The sequence below is a fragment of the Prionailurus viverrinus genome, chromosome A1, assembly GCF_022837055.1.
Source record: "Prionailurus viverrinus isolate Anna chromosome A1, UM_Priviv_1.0, whole genome shotgun sequence".
NCBI lineage: Eukaryota > Metazoa > Chordata > Mammalia > Carnivora > Felidae > Prionailurus > Prionailurus viverrinus.
Genome location: NC_062561.1, coordinates 214,736,720 through 214,758,148, shown reverse-complemented (window position 1 = coordinate 214,758,148; position 21,429 = coordinate 214,736,720). Strand labels below are relative to the sequence as shown.

The following is a 21,429-nucleotide window of genomic DNA, read 5'->3' as shown; positions in this document are numbered from 1 at the left end:
AGAGACCATTGATGCTGTTACTTATCCTACAATAAACAGGACAACTACCCACAACAAAGAATTATCCAAAGAATGTCAATAGTGCTGAGGTTGAGAAATCTTGCTCTAGGGCACAAAACCTACAATGGACTATCTATGATTTTAGGTAAATTACCCAAGTTACAGGCAGCATTTCATTACATACATTTATTTTTCTCTTAAAAATGTAGCACATGTTGCAAAAGAAGACCTAAGTCAGATGCTTTTCAATCATAACCATTTAAAACATAAAGAGGCAAAAACATTTTTCAAAACTGTAGATCAAATAAATTTCCAGCTAAAGTTCTCAGAAAAATGTTTAATTTTTAAATTGAGAGTCTATGTCATATAAAACCAAGGCTTACAGATGTTAGCACATGAAAGTGTATTTGTTATTCTAATACACTTAGAATTACACTTAAGTTTTATTATCAAGGCAGAAATGCCTTCTAAAAAAAGGAAAGCCCCAACAGTTATTTTAGCTGACAGGTTTTAGATGACCGTAAGTTTTAATATGAGCCAACAAGTTAAGAATAGCTAAGAAAAAAAATACCCGACGTAAGCTGAAGCTGCACTAATAGAGTGTCTGATTCATGGGTTATAGTACAGGATATTCTTCACTGGTGTGCACAATACCATACAAATATGGCATACAATTAAAATTTGGGGCCATCACATTTTAACCATATTAGGGAAAACACTGATAATTATAATGTACTCAAAGGGAATCAATATGAAACTTATAAGTATGGGTATTATTTCACATAAAAAGTAGAGGACCTGGGAACATTCAGTCTAGAAGAGATGACTGGGGAAGATATGAGAGCTGCCTTCTAATAGAAGAGACTTACTCCATGCTGCTCCAGAGAACAGAACTAGAACCAATGGATGGAAGGGTGGCAGATTTCAGCCCAATATGAAAAAGAAAAAAAAACAAAAACTTAGAACAAAGTCCAAAGAAACTCTTATAATTTATATTTGGAAGAGGTTTTCCACATTTTGATATTAAAAATAGCTAATAATTTCTACATATATGACAACTGAAAGACAGGAAAAGGGAAATTTAAATAGTGGAAAATTGGTTTGGGATTGACATTTTCTATGGATAATTCCACAGCCTTAAGAAAAAAATGCCAATAACATATTATACTTCTTCAAAATTCCTAGAACTGAGAAAAAGAATTATATTTAAAATATAAATACACCAGTTCTGTGAAACTTATATTTAACATTTACTGATAAAATTTCACACATTCAGACTACACTGCATAAAAGGGGTTTGTTTATATAAAAATTTAGATAGTCTTGGACTCCTATACAGTTTCCATTCACCCCACGCTATTTATCAAAATATTTGTTCACACTTCTTGATCCCCAAAACTTGTCCTACAGGACAAAAAAGAGAGTGGGAATAGAATAGGAACGTTAAGTCAATTTGACTTACACTGCCTCTGATCCTTAAAAGACCCTGTGACTGAGAAAGGGAGGACAATATGCTCTGGTTTAAGCCCACTGTCCCCTCATAATTATTAACAGTACTCTCTCACACCCATGTGTCTTGGCTTGAACAATAAATCTTATAATCACCCTTCCCAGTAACCATATAAAAAGTATGTCAATACCTTTAGCAATTATCATAAAGTACATGCCTAGGGCTGCCTAACCCAACTGCTCTTAGCCAGATACCTACCAATCATCTGGGCTGAAACTATATCCTCTACCAAAAGCATCATGATGAACGATGATCTAGTCCCAATTCCCAGGGGTTTAAGGGCTAGGGCAACTGTCTGCTGTTCAAAATAAAGATTCTCTGGTTATCTTAAACCCATCTGGGAAATTCTTTTTCAACTTGAAATATCCTTAGAAAAACTGGGGCGCCTGGGTGGCGCAGTCGGTTAAGCGTCCGACTTCAGCCAGGTCACGATCTTGCGGTCTGTGAGTTCGAGCCCCGCGTCAGGCTCTGGGCTGATGGCTCAGAGCCTGGAGCCTGTTTCTGACTCTGTGTCTCCCTCTCTCTCTGCCCCTCCCCCGTTCATGCTCTGTCTCTCTCTGTCCCAAAAATAAATAAACATTGAAAAAAAAAATTAAAAAAAAAAAAAAAAAAGAAAAGAAAAACTGCCTTTAATGTGATGTATATGACCAGCCTGGACCATACCAATTCAATTAAATATCTACTGGCTAAGTCTAAATAAGTAAATTTTTAAAAATTCAAGTTCAAATTAGTTTAAGCAAAATTAGTCTTAGGTCGAAATATTTTATTTTTATTTATTTATTTTTTCAACGTTTATTTATTTTTGGGACAGAGAGAGACAGAGCATGAACAGGGGAGGGGCAGAGAGAGAGGGAGACACAGAATCGGAAACAGGCTCCAGGCTCCGAGCCATCAGCCCAGAGCCCGACGCGGGGCTCGAACTCCCGGACTGTGAGATCGTGACCTGGCTGAAGTCAGACGCCTAACCTACTGCGCCACCCAGGCGCCCCAGGTCGAAATATTTTAAACCAAGGATTGTGCCTACTTTGGAGTGTTAGAATAAAAGGTCTTAAATTATATCCCTACATAAAATTTAAGGCTTAATGGTCATTAATTTTTTAAAATAAAATTGGACAAGTAATTAAGAACCCAAGTCTTGTAATAAAAATTTATTTGTGAAATGAGAAGACTTTCATTTTCATTCAGAAGAAGCTTCCATTTAGATAATATCCTTTGTGAATAAATTAAGTCTAATAAACTTCAGTCAGTTTTAAACCAGGACAAACTAAATAATTAACCACAAAACAAACATATAAAAATATGTGTAAGCAAGGTTATGAAATACTTGAAGAATCAGACATAAAATGGAAAGGTATTTCTCTTGGGGGTTGAAAAATAAAATATTTAGGGAATTATTAATATTAAAGAGTAATGACACTCTTTATATTCTTGGACTTAAACTGGAGGTTAATGGCCAGCTTTCTCCCCTTCCTTACCAGAAAGTGAAACCAACCAGAGACCTTACCACAACAGATAGCTGACCAAAATCACCAGACAGTTGGAAGAAAGCCTACTATAAACTGTAAAAGAAACAGGATTGATCCAAAGAAAATGAATATCTTAAGGCAACAAACAAGAATTTAAAAAACTCTGATTTATCCATAAAATAAAAACTTTACACTCTGGTAGAAGATAAAGTTGAGGGATACAGACAAGATCAGAATATGAAAACTAGAAAAGAGAAGATAATCTAGGAAGTCCAATATCCAATTGGAAAGAATTCTGAAAAGAAAAGAAAAAACCAAATGAAAGAAATTAAGAAATAGTATTTCCCATTCTGGAAGGGAAGCATATATTTTCAAATTTAAAGGGACTACAGAGTGCAAAATTGAATGAAAGAACTACATCTAGAGACATATAGCATTTTACAACACTTCAAGGTTTAAAAAAAAAAAAATCTTTCAAGTCTCCAGAAAGAAAAAAAAAATAAGTCAGCTGTATACAAATAAATGAAAATCAGACTTTTACTGATAACACTAGTGGCTAGAAGACAGCAGACTGTCTTAAAAAGTCAAGGAAAGATGATTATTAATACAGAGTTCTGTACCCAGCTAAACCATCAAGACAGAATTGTTTTTTTTGACATTCGAGAACTGAAAGAGTTTACTACCTATACACCACCCCCCTCTCTGAAGTAACTAACATGAGGGTGTACTTCAATAAAAAATAAACCAAGAAAAAAAAAATGAGATCCTATAAATACTGGATCCAAATCCAGGAGAGAGGAGAGGCCAGGTCAGCAGCTGTGCAGCAGACCGACACAGGCAATGAGCTTAGACTGTAAGTAAAAACAGTATAGAGGCCTCCAGGAGAGAAATGTCCAGGAAAACAGGATTGGACAAGGGACAGTATACCAGGATCCTGGAAAAATCTTAAGATACAATTAAGGCACCAAAAAGATGGGGGGGGGGGGGTGGTAATGAAAGGCTTCAGCAAATATGAAATTGCTCAAGAAAGGCATGATCCTGGTAAAAGACACCACAGTTAAGCAATCAGTAGGATGTAAAAAACAAACATCCATTTGAACTTGAACCTAGGAAGATTGTTCTATTAAGTGGCACAGGGTTGTAAAAATGGAACAAACATATTAGAAATGATAATCGTACACCACCACCACTTGGCTCCACAGTTAAGTACTACTATTTACAATCATAAAAGAATAAAAGTTTTTGCATTAAAGTTTCAGAATCAACCTAAATTACAGAAGACAAACTACGATTACAGAATATAACATAAATGTTAATCACAAGTACAACCACAGCTAAGTTGGGGGATGGGGTGGGGAAAGAGGGAAAGTAAAGCACCAGAGTTCCAAGATTCTTTTCCTAAAATAGAGAGTACTGAGAAACTGACTACCTTTGATGGAAATGGAGTGTTGAAGTAAGAGAAATAGGCATATCAATGAATTTGGAAGGAGAAATGAGAAGCATGAGAGAGTATGTACTAACTCCTGACTGTAGGAAGTCAAAATATAATGCATAAAAAAGTTGATAAATTAAGATACAGAGAAGCATATGATTTCATGATATGCAGGTTAGAAATAAAACCAGAATGCACTAAAAGTAAGGGTCTCTACAAAGTGGAACTGGGAAGAAGGGAGAAGGAAAATAAGGGAATTTTTTCATTAAAAGCCCTTCTATACTATTTTTTTTTTAATTTTTTTTTAACGTTTATTCACCTTTGAGACCGAGAGAGACAGAGCATGAACGGGGAAGGGTCAGAGAGAAGGAGAGACAGAATCTGAAACAGGCTCCAGGCTCTGAGCTGTCAGCACAGAGCCCGACACGGGGCTCGAACTCACGGACCGTGAGATCATGACCTGAGCCGAAGTCGGATGCTTAACCGACTGAGCCACCCAGGCGCCCCCTATTTTATTTTTGATTACAGTATTATTACTCTAGGGGGGAGCATGAAAGTATTGGAATAGAATTCTCAAACTGGCAACTTGAATAACCGACGAACCACCCACCACAAATTTAAGATACTCCTAATTTCTACATTTCTGGACTAACCTATACCCAACCCTGAGCCCATTTTTAGCATTTGCAAGTTCCATTAGTATGAGTTGGCTATTATACTAAAGTTATAGACACTACTGACATTAAAACAACTATGTGTACCAATGACTTGTCCATATAAGTGGCATCTGGTAACAGGGAAAACATTTCTATACCTCTTTTTTTTTTTTAAGTTTATTTATTTAAGTAATCTCTACACCCCACATGGGACTCAAACTCACAACCCTGAAATCAAAAGTCGTACGCTCTTCAGATTGAGCCTGCCATGCTACTCTCTATACTTTTTAATCTTTATACGAGTGATTTTCAAAATGTGATCCAAGGACTACTAGGATCCAGGAGGTTATCCCTTTTTCAGTTACAGATTGCTTTCATATAATTTAATCCAAATAATTTATTGCTTTCATATAATTTAATCTAAACAATTTAATAAAAATCTCTGTAAAAGTGTGAGGTAAGGCCTCTTATCTCACTATTTTGGGGGGATAGTAATCTAGTTATTTTTCATAAAGAAATTTGGGGTTAACATGTGGTAATTTTATTCTTATTTTAAAATGACTTAATAATTTTAAGTTTTTACTTATTTTGAGAGACAGAGCAAGCAAGGGAGGGGCAGAGAGAGAGGGACAACAGAACCCCAAGTAGGTTCCACTCTGTCAGCACAAAGCCTGATGCAGGACTAGAACTCTCAAACTGTGGGATCATGACCTGAGCCAAAACCAAGAGTCGGATGCTTAACCGACTGAGCCACCCAGGTGTCCCAATAAATATTTTTTTTAATTCTAAGACAGTAAATATAACCCACATAAACAAAAGCTCTTTGGGGTCTTCAATAATTGTAACTGCTTGAGGGGTCCCAAAACTGTAAGCTTCAAGAACCACCATTTTATCATAGAGCATTAACTTAGAGTCTATAATGGTATTCATCATTCGTTTCCCCACTCTTTAAATTATATCTTTAAACAAAAACATTTCCTTCTATTCTGTAACAGGGAAACAGTTCTCCAGGAAAATAAGCAGTGCACATGGTCAGAGCCCTATATCTGCTGCCTACAGCTGCAATAACCCTATCCAGGGCTCCAAATCTCCCACTTTGCCTACTGTGCTGCTCAACAAACATCATTTTCTGTGTTAGCAGACATGAAAGGCATTGGGAAGCAATGGCCTAGAACTCTGGGACTCCCACGAGAACCAGCACAGAAGGTGAATTAGGAAAAAATCCATTCCCCCCACTTCTTTTAAAGATTTTTAAAAAATGTTTATTTATTTTGAGGCATACGTGGGTGGAGGGACAGAGAGAAGGAGAGAGAGAATCCCAACAAGCAGGCCCTGCCCTGTCACCACAGAGGCCACACGTCAGGGCTCTTGGGGCTGGTTCCTACAAACCATGAGATCACAACCTCAGCAGAAATCAAGAGTTGGACACCCAACCAACAAAGCCACCCAGGGATCCCCATTTCCCCTTTTAAGGGAAAATTGTAAAAGAAACTTTACTAGCTCAGCCTGGGCTCTGGGGAAAGGGGAAAGAAGTCTCCCCTGACAATTAATCACAAGCCAGCCTTCCCCTAGTTTGGGCTCTGGAATGCACATTCTCTAACTAGAAACACTCCCAGCTAAGAAGTTCGTTTAATGTATCTCTGGGCTGATAGTGCTTCCAGATGCCACAAAACACATTTTCCTCTCTAAATGCTACAATGTTCCAAGAAACAGGAGCTCTCAATAAAAACACAACAAAACCCACAAGGAAACAAGTTACTATGAGCAAGAGTTTGCAGAATAAAAAAAAAAATTTGAAAAGACTAGAAGCATTAGAATTATTAGATACAAAATATAAAATAAGTACACTAAAAAAAGTAAAAGAGACTATCAAAACTAAGACCAAGGACCAAGAAATTGATCAAACACAACCAGATGAATTTTTAAAAGAACAAAACTTCCAGAAACAAAATACACTATATATAAAAATTATAATCAGGAATTTAGAAAGGCATTACATAACTGATTAGACATGGCTGACAAAAAAAAAAAAAATTAAACTTAAAATTGTCTCCAAAATTACTTAGAATGGACAATGAGGTGAAAAATATTAGAGGTTAAAAAATCAGGAGGAAAGAAAAAAAGTGGTAAATTACATCTAAGTAGAGTTGCAAATGGAGAAAAAGGAAACACACCTAAAATGAATGTTTGAGATTTCCTAAAATTAATAAAAAAATAACAATCCTGAGATTCAAGAGCCCCAACAAAGAGAAGCACTGAGGGAAAACAATTTGCCTACAGAGCCTAAGTGATGACTTCTCAATAATGAGAAACATGAGATTAAAAACACACACAACACACACACACAAAATGTTACCAGTAGACCCATATTTAAGGACATTTTTAAAGATTTCCTTTAGGAAAAATGAAAATGATCTCAGAATGAATAAACTTATGTTTAAAAAGTGGTAAATATAGGGTGCCTGGGTGGCTCAGTCAGTTAAGCAACCAACTTGTGGTTTCAGCTCAGGTCATGATCTCATGATTCTTCAGTTCAAACCCCACATTGGGCTCCATACTGACAGTGCCGAGCCTGGTTGGGATTCTCTCTCTCTACCCCTCCCTGCTCGTGTTCTCCTCTCTCTCTCTCTCTCTCAAAATATATAAACTTAAAAAAAAAAAAAAGTGATAAAGGTGCCTGGGTTGTTCAGTTAGTTAAGCTGCGACTTTGGCTCAGGTCATGATCTCTCTGTGAGTTCGAGCCCCTCATCGGGCTCTGTGTTGAAAGTTCAGAGCCTGGAGCCTGCTTCGTATTCTGTGTCTCCCTCTCTCTCTGCCCCTCCCCCTACTCGCACTCCCTTTCTCTCTCTCTCAAAAATAAACATTAAAAAAAATTTTTTTAAATGGTAAATATGAAAGTAAGTTTAAATAATCACTAATATGGGGCACCTGGGTGGCTCAGTTGGTTGAGCCTCTGACTCTTGATTTTGGCTCAAGGTCATGATCTCATGGATCATGGGTTCAAGCCCTCCACCCCCCTCTGCCCCTCCCCGGTTTGTGCGTGCTCTCTCTCAAAATAAATAAATAACTTAAAAAAAAAATCACTGACTATATAATTTTGTTCAACAATGACTAGTTGTGGGGTTAAAAAAAATCTAAAATATTGTATAATAATGGCACAAAATCAGGAGAGGATTAAGATTAAAGCATTTTATAGGGAAGCAAAAATAACAAAAACAGGGAGGGGCACAAAACAGAAGAGACTCTTAAATATGGAGAACAGAAGGTTGCTGGAGGGGGATGGACTAAATGGGTAAGGGGCTTAAGGAATCTACTCCTGAAATCATTGTTGCACCATGTGCTAACTTGGATGTAAGTTATAAAAAATAAATTATAGAAAGTTTTTAAAAAAAAAAGGCAAGAAAGAAAAAAAAATAAAGCATTTTAAGTCCTTATATTGTTTAGGAGAGTAAAGATAATGATTAACTTTGGACAGTGTGAAATATCCATATTAAATTTCTAGAGCAACCACTGTAAAACAGAAACAATGTTTAATACCTAATGTTGTAAAAGGAATGAGAAAAAGTCTCAATCAAGAAAATGTAGACTGCTTCTGTCACTTACATTATTAAAGGTGTTTTTTTTTTTCTCCTCTGGAAAACATACTCTGTGTGTGTGCATTATTTTTAATTTTGGATAAAATGTCAAATTGATTGATAGATAAAATGTTTTTTTCTTTTTCATGGCATTCAAAACACAATTCGATCTTTTCATGAGTCCAAATTTAATGCTCAACATTGTTGGACTTCTCTAAATTTTCCAGGTCAAATTATGGCATTTTATGTATCTACCAAAGCACTGAGAGATTTTTTCTCTTTTTTTTCTAACGTTTTAATTTATTTTTGAAGGAGAGAGAGACAGCATGAGCAGGGGAGGAGCAGAGAGGGAGACAGAATTTGAAGCAGGCTCCAGGCTCTAAGCTGTCAGCACCGAGCCCAACATGGGGCTCGAACTCACAAACTGTGAGATCATAACCTGAGCTGAAACCAAGAACTGGACACTTAACTGACTGAGCCACCCAGGTGCCCCTGGCACTTTTTATATTTTTGAAGTCATTTAACAAATTATTTACAGAAGATTAAGGGATAATAAAAACCTATTAGAAACCCAAATTTTTATTCCGTATGTTCTTGGTTTTAAAACAAACCACGTTCCCTTAGCCTAACTGCTCATCAACTTTTATGCACAAACCACAACATTTCTATCTCGTAAATGTGGAATCCAGATTTCAAATGTATCTCCAATGAGTTCTAATTTATTACTTCTGGCTCTTCTTCCTGCACCTGAACTGTCAAAATACAATGCTTAAAAAGTTTTTTAGAACATTTGATGGCTCCATTTTTTTTTTTTTTTTTTTTTTTTGAGAGACAGTCATCTTCTTTGCTCCATACAAACGTTTTCAATTTTAAGTCTGGAATGATCAATCTAATCAATCTTTTCCTTTCTACACCATCAACTTCCTTCCGATTATCTTTGAATACATACGTACCTTCAGTATCTGTCCACTGATGAATCCTATCCAGTAAATTGTGATGCATAAACATTACAAAAAGATGAAAGAATTCTGCCACATACACTTCTAGCAAATTGAGATGTTGAAGATCTTGTCACAGAATATTATGTAAGAAGTCCTTCCTACTGACTGATTAGATGAGAATACCATATTTACTTTTTTTTGAGAGAGAGAGACAGGAGAGGAGAGAGAGCAGGGGAGGGGCAGAGACAGACAGACAGAGAGAGAAAGAGAAAGAGAGAGAGAGAGACACACACACACACACACAAGCAGGCTCTTCACTCTCGGTGCAGAGGCCAATGAGGGGCTCAAACTCACCAACCATGAGATCATGACCTGAGCGGAAATCAAGAGTCATATACTTAACAGACTGAGCCATGCAGGTGCCCTTACCATACTTACCTTTTAATCCTTAGAAAAACTTGATTTTTCACTCACTGATTCCTGACTTAAAAAAAAATGTCATCTAGGATATTGTATCTAAAGATTCTTAGTCTGAGATTTTGCTTTTACAATCAATGTCACTATCTTTAGTCTACAGTGATCCTGTTTTTTGGCATTCATGCTATTTATCTAATAATTGTCAAATATTTTCCTGTTAATTTTCTTTTCTTTGCCAATATGGACAAAGTATCAACAGCTTGGAATCCTCAACTGTGCTGAAGGACAAAACTAAAAGCCAGCTATAATGGTAGTGTCTCTTTCTTTCATATTTCTTCAAAGATGCAAAGATGAGGACAATGCAATCAATGTCCTCCAGTTATTTCACTATTGTACTACCCTTCTAGGTTATTCCAACATTCCTCCATTTTTCTATAGTATTAATCTTTCTTAGTGTAGTTGGAAATAAGTGACAAGAGGAAATAATTCCTAGGATGATGAAACAGCAAAATGTTTCAAGACATAGAAAAGTAAAATCACTAAAATCCCATATGGTAAATCTTAAGACTTATAAAAAGGACCCAATGGATCCATACAGTAATTGCAAGATAAAAATGAATTTTACTCCACTTTTAAAAATTAAGCAGATTTTCTTTGAAGACCTCTAAAAAGGAACAAGTCATGAAATGTCAATCCTTTTAACTGTTTATAAATAGAACTGCTCAAAAAAGAAATTCACCAACTATTAGGTACAATAAAAGCTGATGGATACTATAAGGTAATTAAACCAAAGTGCCTTGTAACTTTCCAAACTCAAGAAAAAATACATTCTTCATTATTTCACAAACACATTCACATTTCTTCAGTTAAAGATATGAATATTCACAGTAAGTAAAATGAAAAACAAAACAAAACTAGGGTGCCTTGGTGGCTCAGTCAGTTAAGTGACTGACTCCTCTGATTTCAGCTCAGGTCATCTCCTCACAGTCCGTGGGTTCAAGCCCCATGTGGGGCTCTGCGCTGACAGTGTGAAGCCTGCTTGGGATTCTCTGTCTCCCTTTCTCTGCCCCTTCCCTGCTCGCTCTCTCTCAAACATAAACAAACATTAAAAACAAAAAACACACAAACTAAAAATAGGCTCCTGATATTTCAGATCAATTTTTTATTGTCAAGTGTTTTACAAACTTACCAGGAGTATTTTCAGTAGTTTTTTGATTTCATAAATGTAGATAAGGAATTATAAATGTGTACAATAAGATACGGAAGTCCTTAATAAAGCTAGGATAACCAGATATTCTCAAAGTAATAGACAGCCAGTGAAGATTTTAAGCAGAAAAGTGGTGTGACTGAATTTACATTTTATGATGAGTATTCTGTTTACAATAAAAAAAAAAAATGGCTTGGGATGTGTAGGACTGGGAGAGTGAGAGAAGCTATAAAGCCATCTTTATAAATAACAGCACTTTGCCCTCATCTAGATGATTATCGTTTAAAAGGTTTTTGTGTTGTTTCCTATCAAAAAAGTATTAGATTTCTTCAAATCTTTTTAAGAACATTCTTTCCCATTTAAAACTGATTACCATATCAATGTTAATGCATTTTATACAGCATATATTTTCCCAAAAATAAAAAATATATTAAAATTTTTATTTTCACTTAATTGATCTTCCCAATACTTTAAGCCCCTTTGATCTCTAGGGCCCTCAAGAACTTATTTGAATACTAAATTAGACCATAAACCTTTTTCAGTTTGTTTTTGTTTTTGAGCCCCCAGGACCAAGGTCTAAGGTGTGTGGACAGAAATGCAGGTTTCTAGCAAGGACTCAGGACACAGGGAGTGAAGTTACCCCATCCACCCTGCAGTGAGGCTGAGAAGCTGGGAGAAGGCCTTCCCCCCTCCAGGAACTCTGTGCATGCCCTACTTATTTCTTTCTCTGGCCTTACCTTAAACACAGATGTTTCCCAATTTGTAACCATGGCTTTATTTTTTCTATTTTTCTCTCATTCGTTCAAAATTTTTTACTAAATGACGTATGCCAGCCATAGTACTTTCTCTGGTTTCATCCATGCTCAACAACTAAACGGGGCATCACTACCATATGAATGATATCCAGATTTACACTACCAACCCTTATCCCTTTCTTAAGCTCCATTCCAAATGTCTACTGAATATAATAGCTAACGCTGATGGGGATGTAATATATGCCAGGGACTGTACCCAGAATTTTGCAAATACTACGTCACTGAATTATCAAAACAACACAATGGAGAATGTAGAAGCCTCCCAGGATGCTGATAATGTTTTTGTTTTTAATTTGGATGCTGTTTATACAGGTAAAGTTTAGTATATGACAGTTCATCAAGCTATACTGTGCAGTTTTTCTCTATGTTGTACTTCAACATAGAACTTTCTAAAAATCTCAATCCTATGAAGAAAGAACAATATTTTCTCCAGTTTAAAGATGAAGCTTAAATATCAAGAGACTGCCCATGGTCACACAGCAAGCAGTACAGGGAACCAGGATTCACCTCAGGTAGTCTGACTTCAAAGTCATTCCACTCTTAGTCATATCAAGCATCATACATTGCCTTCCTGGCTCAACACATTTCCTTTGTCTAAAATGATCTTCCCTCAATTTTCAGAATGAAAGACCATGGAAGTGCATCTCAAACTCCACAGTGAGAATCCTCCAATTCCCCATTTTAGTATTTCATTTAAACTCAAGTATGATCATGATCATGGCATGGTTATTTGCAGGTATATTTGTCCTCCCACAGGACATCCCACAAAAGCATAAACTACTTGAGTACAGAGACTGCACATATATATTGTAGATATTCATTAAATATTACGTGTTACTCCCTAAAAATGTATTTTAATATACATATTATATAGGAAATATCTTTTAAAGCCCAATGTAATCTTTATTTTATTAGTATGTCCTCTACAAGCCTGAATTAAAGAGCTGCACTGCACATAGCTTTCACACAGCACTAAGGAATACTATACTCTGAACAGTGACCCTAATTCTGAGGAAGGAGTGCCAAGGGCAATTTATGGCCAAGCATAGTGGGTGCACTGCACACCTTCAATTATTTAACTAAGTAATTCTAACATACTTTGTCAATTACTACACTTATAAACCCAAGGCCTGTCTTCTGATTAACATGATGGTGTACTTCTGAAAACTAATTTGGCTGATTTAACGAATATGTCTATTTAAACAGCTATACATTAATAATCCAACTGCTCATAAGCATAATTCTATCTCTGGGATCTCTATTTTATTCCAGTTATCTATTTGTCTATCCCTGTAACTGATTAATATGACATTCTCCTGTTTAATAAAGTTTGGGTATGTGATAATACAAGACCTTCCTTGTCATATCTTACAAGACTGTTATGACTACTTTTGGACAAACACTATTTTCATTACCAACATTAGAATCTCTTTATCAAGTTAACCCCTGTCCCCCAGGACTGTTGATTTTTATTGGAATTGCGTTATATAGATTACATAGAAGAAAGTTGATAACTTGATGGCATTTTTTCACTCCACGGACCCAGTCCATCCTCATTTATTTATGTATTCTTTTATGGCCTTTATATCCTAATGTATTTTTTCCTTAAGTGTTTTGTAGATCTCATTAGTTCTATTTCTACTTAATAGGTTTTGTGGCTATATAAAAAAAGATTTATTTTGAAATTTAATAATCTAACACAATATTGCTGAAACAGGAATGTTACCAATTCCTGCCTGATTATAGATTCAGAAAATTTGCTAAGTACTTACTATTTCTCTTATTTTTGTCTGTTGGCTGCAAATAAAATAATCATGTTGCTTGCAAATAAAAAATTTCCGGGGTGCCTGGGTGGCTTGGTTAAGTGTCTGATTCTTGATTTCTGCTCAGGTCATGATCTCAAGGTTGGTCATGAAATTGTGCCCTTGGTCAGGCTTAGCATGGAGCTTGCTTGGGATCTTTCTCTCTCTCTCTGCCCCTCCCCTGCTCATTCTCTCTCAAAATAAATAAACTTAAAAAAAATCTCCTTCCTTCCCCATTAAAATGACACGGTGGCAGGGGGAGTGGGAAGCACCTGGGTGGTTCAGTAGGTTGAGCATCTGACTCTTGATTTTGGCTCAGGTAGTGATCTCACATTTGGAGAGACTCCCACTGACAGCACAGAACTTGCCTGGGATTCTCTCCCTTGCGCGCGCGCGCGCGCGCGCGCGCGCGCTCTCTCTCTCTCTCTCTCTGTCCCTCCCCTCCCCTCAAGTGTCCTCGCTCTTAAACATTTAAAAATAAGTAAAATAAAAAAAACAAAATGACACAAATTGAGGCCCATCAATTGATACTCAATTACCTACTTTTAAAACATTTTACCTTGAGATTATGAAACTCTATACATTAAATATATGAAAGACATCAACTAATGAATTCCTTTAAAACCCTTATAGTATTATTCAAATATCTATACTTCATAGAAAACTAACATTGGTTAAAATGCCTACTGAAAATCAGGACCAGGGTAGGAAGTTTTTATATTTAATCTTCACCTCAAGGTAACTCAGGTGAGGGAACAGTCTCAGAAAGATGAAGTGATTTGGCCAAATGACTGATGGGATAGAGCTGAGATTCAAATCTGAAGTCTCACAAGCTCCAAATTCATGCTCTTCCCATTAGAGTATACTGTAAAGCAGTTTACAAAAGCACAGTCAAGCATACACCTTAAACATTCTCTACAGGAATATTTTGGCTCACACTACCCTTAAGGCTACTAATAACATAGGCAAGAAATATCATCAATGTAACAGTAGTAATCCTTTTGGAAAGAAAATTTTCATTATTTCAAACTCATTCAAGCATTATGAATCCTAACATCTCTGATTCAACAATGAAAGAGCTGATATAATTAGCAGTTGCAGAATTTTTTTTATAGAGCCAGTAAATTTCCATCACCGTGACTGGTTTCAAAAACCTGTTCACCTGGTTTTTCACCTTCTCAGTTAGGGATTACTCCTTTTTTACCCTACTAATGTTACCCTCATTCTTTCCTCAAGAGAGTATTCTTAACACTATATTCAAAATAAACTAAAAAGGAAAGAAAAAAAAACTTCACCAGCTATCAACCTACCCAAGTTATCTTAGTGATGTGAGGAGATACTTAACCTTTAGGGACATACTAAACAGATCTTAAGAATTACTGATGAGATGCCTTCTTTTGAATTAGCAGATGCTGAATTTAAACCAATGTCCAGATGATAGTCAAAATCCACTTAAACATTTATCCTTACACAGCATTTGCTAAGATTCTAAGAATATGGGGGTAATTATTTTATATTTTTATAAAATCTCTACCCAAAAGCCTTTAAATTCAATAAATATTAGATATAAAAAGGGTAAAAAAGAAAGTTACCAAATGATTTTTTCAAATAGCTAACTTTAAATTATTCAATGATACATTATGAATTATATATAGGACAAAGAAAATTAGTTTAAGCAAAAGCTAAAGATTTAGGTTATCCAGGTAACAAATAGCTTGATTAGATAGAAAGAGGACAAGGAACTTGTATGTCCAAGGCTTGTCTAAATAATAAAGGGAGGGGCGCCTAAGTGGCTCAGTCAGTCAAGCTCTGATTTTGGCTCAGGTTTGTGAGTTCCAGCCCCCTGTAGGGCTCCGTGCTGACAGCTCAGAGCCTGAAGTCTGCTTCAGATTCTAGGTCTCCCTCTCTCTGCCCCTCCCCTGTTCATGCTTGCTCTTTCTCTCTCTCTCTCAAAAATAAATATTAAAATAAAACAAAATTATAAATAAGGGAAATTGGCTATTTAAAACTCTCAAAGAAATGTTTATGTCCTATTAATAGTAAAATATAATGGGATTATATTACTATTTTATTATATATATAATACACATAATATATATTATTTTACACATTTATTACATATACATGTATCTGTATATGCCACAACTCCTTTCAAAAAGTAAAAACTATGAGAACTTCTCTATCACTGCCAATGAATGAATTAAAAAATTGATTTTGAGCCTATGTAACTATCAGAAAACTTTTTTTTCTATTGAGAACTATCTTTCCCCACATTCTTTGCTACACTAAGTCTTCATAACTGTTGAAATGCTTTTTCCAAGATTGCAAAATTAAATTTATCTGCAAGTCTTTCTTCTCAAACAAAAAAGGTTAGCTCTACTAAAGTAGGTTACCTACCCAAGTCCCCCCCTTTCTGCCATGAAGCCATCCTATTTTCTCACCATACTTCTTATCTGCTTCATCCTGTGCCCCACAAATTAATACTACCAGAAACACATACATATAAACACATAAACTAATACTTAAAAGTATTTTGATTTCTTCATTTCTAAGGAGGAACAAAGGTCAAAAAAATGAAAAGATTTTATCTGCAACAGTGGATAATAGGCATAGGTTTATTTACTTGCCTTAAAAAAATACAAAAAGAAAAACAGTAGCTGATGGAACATGTAGCACAAGGACTGAGTGCTTATCATGAAAATATTTAATATGCATTATACAAATAAAAAACTTAGTTTATTTAGAAGTTAGCAGTGAGAAGAACTTACAGCCTTACAGACAGCTATAACCAAGAAAACTAAGAACTAGAATGAAATGTAGACTTAGGTTACTTTGTTACTTGTATTCAATGAGTTATTTGTATTTGATTCAACACATTATCCACAAGTAAATGCTTAAAATTTCCAAGTTTGCATCCTTTAAATTAAAATAAAAAACAAAAACTAACAACAAAAACTTGCAAAGTAAGCCCTTGGTCTTCCATGTCTACAAGTTACATTATAGTGATTTCTAGACAGGAAGAAAAATAAGCATCATCACTGCATTTTTTGTATATGCTTTTATTATTAATGCTATTTATCTTCCTTGAGCTGCAGGATTAGCATTATTGGGCCTGATTTCTTTCCATAAAAGCAAACAATTTGCCATGTACTATATCTATATACAAGGACAGAACATATTAACAATTAGTTTTGCTGGCATATGCATAAATAAGTATAGTTAAAAGACTAGTATTTCCTTATTAGACATATAGATAAAATTTAGTAATTTGGATGGTTGTTACAGTTTACTGAAACTTGAGATTCAAAGCCAATAGAAAAAGTAGGTACAGAAATTCTGTACTACTTTTCTATACTGGGATAAAACACATACATACAACTATTTTATCAAAAAAATGATTAAGTGGGGCGCCTGGGTGGCTCAGTAGGGTTAGGCATCCAACCCTTGTTTTTGGCTCAAGTCATGATCTCATAGATGGTGGGATAGAGCCCTACATCGGAACTCTGGGCTGACAGTGCAGAGCCTGCTTGGGATTCTCTCTCTCCTCTCTCCCTGCCCCTCCTTTCCCCCACCTCGAAAAATATAAATGAACTTAAAAAAAAAAAAAAAGGTTAAGCATCTTTAAGTTAGCATTTCCTCTCCCATTTTTTTTTAAAACATTTTATTTATTTTTGGGAGACAGAGACAGAGTGTGAGTGGGGGAAGGGCAGAGAGAGAGGGGGAGACCCAGAATCTGAAGCAGGTTCCAGGCTCTGAGCTGTCAGCAGAGACCAATGCGGGGCTTGAACCCATGAACTGTGAGATCATTACTTGAGCCAAAGTGGGATGCTTAACAGACTGAGCCACTTAGGCACCCCTCCTCCCCCATTTCTATCTGTAGGTCTGGACTAGAAAACAATTATTTCAAAACTGCCAAAGAACCCATTCTATTTTCAGCAAATAATCCCAAAATCTATCACTCTGCCCATAGTAACAACAAAAATACTGTGTGAAACAAGTAAAATTTTTAATGGTTAAATACAGCTTTGTCTAGAACACATAGTACTTGGTAGCACAGGATTTATGGCACAGATGCTGATTAGCTAGCTTGTTTTCCAGGAAAAGAAAATGGTTTTTTTCCCCTCTCTCCATGAAAATTATTAGCTCTAAAAGATTTTTATCAAAGTAACTGATGCTTTGTTAGTAGCAAAGAATTTGTTAGTGTTTGAAAAGCCCCAAGATCTTGCCCCCAATATTTTCTGGAATGTCTCAAAATAAAACAGATTTGTAAAAATTGCCACATGCGTTTAAGAAATTCAAGGATTAACAGGGGCACCTGAGTGGCTCAGTCGGTTAAGTGTCCGACTTTGGTTCAAGTCATTATCTCAGGGCTTGTGAGTTCAAGTGCAGGGATTCCGGCTCTGCGCTGACAGCTCAGAGCCTGCAGCCTGCTTTGGATTCTGTCTCCATCTCCCTCTGCCCCTACCCACCTCCGGCATACTCTCTCAAACATAAACAAACATTAAAAAAAAAAAAAAGAAATTCAACAATTATAAAAATTTAATACCAATTTTTTAAATAAAATGTACATTTACACATTTTAACATCTCTTAAAACCAATGGGGTCTTAAGCACTGTATACTTCAATTGGCAACAACTTTCTTTGGTGATATATAAAATAAAGCATACATAAGCGGTATCTTAGAATTCCATGAAATATAGCAACCTTTTCAGAATTACAAGCTTTTACTCAAGAAGACAGCCGAATATCTCATTTTACAGATGAGGAAAATGAAAGCCCAAACAAGTGATGCCCCCAACGACATAAAATCAAGAGGAAAAAAGACATGGAAGCCAGGTCTTCTGATTCCCAGTGATGCCCTTTGCATTACACAACCTAACACCTGAAGTTAAGGAGACAAAAAAATTCCCTGGGTTTAACCAAATAGTTAACACACATATCTAATATATCTCTTTCTATAAAAAGCTGGTCGCTTAGGAGCCCTGTAGGTTTATGGCCTGAATCTGAACACAATGTCTCAGACTGACTCAAAAGCAACAACGACCACACAAAAAAAATCTAGCGCGTTTTTCTCTTTTGATAAGATGTATAATGAACTACTGACACTTCAGAAATTAGAGCTTCCCTTAAGGTACAGATTTCATTGGATGCATCACAATGTCAGTACAATCTCACTCGAACTCCCCCCCCCCCAACCCGCCCCCATACTCGAGGAAAAAGACCCGCCAAGGGGAATTATTACCACCTCCCACCCCCCGGCCTAAACTCAATAGCTAGAATAAGGCCATGGATTCATTTATCAGTACTAGAAACTTCGCACATCTTTACCAGTCTACCAACTACAAATTCACAGGTGGTTGGTATGTTTACATCTCTCCCTAGAGGAAAAACTAAAGGAACCCAATGTAGTTGACACCCGCGGTTTGTTTGCAGGTTTCGAGAGGAGGGACAGGAGGAGCCGAAGGAGAAGGTACCCGAGAAAACGACACGTTATCGGGCTCAAGGGGCCTCGGCACTGGGCGAAGACTGGCGCACGGGAGGCGTCGCGGAACAGGCGGGTGGGCAGTGCGACTCGGCGCTCCCCTGCGCCCACCCTCTCCATTCCCCAAGTGGGAGGGGGTTCAGAGGTGGGCACTGGACAGGCGGGGCGGAGACTGGGGGGGAGATCCGAGCCCCGGCCTCGCTTCCCTCCCTCAGCCGGCCAGGCGGGGGTGGCGGCTGGGCTCCGAGGCCGCGGGAGGCCATTTTAGCTGCGGGGCCGCCGAAAGCCCCGGCGGCCCTCCACGTCCCAACACCTCGGCGGTCTCTCGCTCCCGCCCCCACCGAGGGGGCCCCTCCCCGTCGCGGGCCGAGCGGGGCGGGAGAGGCCGCCGGGCCGGGCCCGTCTCGGGCCGGGACTCGGGGGCGCCGGGCGGGGGCCGGCGCGGGGGCGTTGTGTCGGCGGGATGTGGGCGGAAGAGCGAGCAGGGGGAAAGAAGGGAGAGGGCGGGGAGCCGTTACCTATACTGGGCCGCAGCCGCCGCCGCCGCCGCCCCGCTGTGGGTGAATCCAAAGTAGTTGCCGGTCGCCATTTTGGCATCTTCCCCCAGCCGGCTGGGCACTGCGGCGGGCACGGAGAGTCGGGTCCCATGGCGGGAGGAGAGGCGCAGAGGGGCAGAGACGCCGAGGGAGGGAAAGGGAGAGAGAGAGGCTCTGTGAGAAGCCGCCCTCGCCGGGCCGGGGCCAAGGCCGCGGCCGCGCCGCCTCCCCCTCCCGCCTCGCACTCCCTCACTCACTCGCACGCCCCGGTGGCGGCCGCCGCCTCCTCCCTGGAGCCAGCCCCAACCCCCGCGCCTCCCCGCGGCCCCGGGCCGGGGAAGGGGCCGGGCAGGGACCTCGGCGGGGCACATTATACTCACCATAGGTGAAAGAAACTACAGGGCATATGGGAATCATGGGCTCGGGCTGCTGCTGCTGAACTCTGAACTCTCACCCACTGCCTCCCTCCTCTGCCCCGCTCCTCCTCAGCGGAGAACAGACCGCCGCCTCCCGCCGCACTGCGCAGGCGCCCCCGCGCTCGGCACCCTGGGAGGTGTAGTCCCGGTCGCCTTAGCGGCTCTGGCGGGCGCGTGCCAGGGCCTTGGCCGAGGCGGGCGGGGGAAGCTGACGGGCGAAGGCGGGCCTGGTCTCCCCCAAAGTGATGGTGACTGCGAAACGCAACAGGAGCGATAGAGGAGCGTGCGAGCAGCGCCTCGCCCCAACGTGGGGGGGGGGGGGGGGGGGCGGGGGCGGGGATCAGGGAGAGATTGGAGTGACGCCTGTTAGCCTTCTCTTACTTTTCACTCTCACTTTTGCGTGTATGCAGTATTCTTTACCTTTCAGTCCTTCTCGCTTTTGCACTTTTAATTAGAATTTGAGCTGGACTAATCTGGATGCTTCCTTAATTCTCTCATTCCTGCTTCTGATTCCTAGCTTCCTAGGGGAGGAAATGCCTGGGGAGGAGAGAAACATTGCTCTTGTGTTGAGCTGTAAGCACACCCCCAAACACCCCTTCGGAACACCGTCTCCGCCCATCTACACCCACTCCTTGAGTCCTTCAACTTATGTTGAGCCCCGCCCCCACCTCAAAGTGTCAGGCTAGGTCCCGGAGATGTATCAGTGAAGAAAATGAAGACCCTTGCGCACATAGAATTTACCTTCTGGGGAGGGAGGTGGAGAGTGTCAGACAATCGCAAATCGTGTGGTGGATGGTGATTGCGGCTTTAAGAATAAAGTCGGATAAAAAGGAGGAAGGTGTTATTTTACTTAGGGTGTGGATAGAGCGACCGCTTGGGTATGGCCTTGAAGGAAATGAGGAAAGAGCCCGGTAAATACCTGAAGGACAGCAAATGGAGGGTCCTAAAGCCAAGTGCTCAAGAGCAGCAAGGAAGTTAGTCTGACTGGAGTTGAGTGGTAAGGATACAGGATCTTCTGAAAGGTCCTTGGTAGGGATGCCAGGTCTTTCATGGTAAGGACAGAATACTCTCTCCCATGCAAGCATCTCTTTCTTCCTCTGGTTTCTCACTGTTTTCTCTTTGCTTTCCCAGTTCATTTCCAACCATTCTCTTTCCTCTTACAGTCCCTCCTTC

At 38.8% G+C, this 21,429-nt stretch overlaps 1 protein-coding gene across 3 annotated transcripts in view; it reads right to left on the bottom strand.

Moving 5' to 3' along the window:
* Nucleotides 1-20,353, bottom strand: part of ZFR (zinc finger RNA binding protein) — an 85,600-nt gene extending 65,247 nt beyond the window's left edge. For 2 of the 3 annotated variants that reach the window (XR_007145360.1, XM_047825347.1), the window contains exons 1-3: nucleotides 20,221-20,353; nucleotides 19,823-19,922; nucleotides 870-893 (exon numbers count right to left, since the gene is read on the bottom strand). Coding sequence is in view for 2 of the 3 variants with exons in the window: in XM_047825347.1 (XP_047681303.1) it covers nucleotides 870-893; nucleotides 19,823-19,922; nucleotides 20,221-20,257 (161 nt within the window). In the remaining variant the exon portion in view is untranslated. The remainder of the gene's footprint in view (nucleotides 1-869; nucleotides 894-19,822; nucleotides 19,923-20,220) is intronic. The other variant, XM_047825441.1, reaches the window with a different exon arrangement.
* Between the last annotated feature and the right edge of the window lie 1,076 nt (nucleotides 20,354-21,429).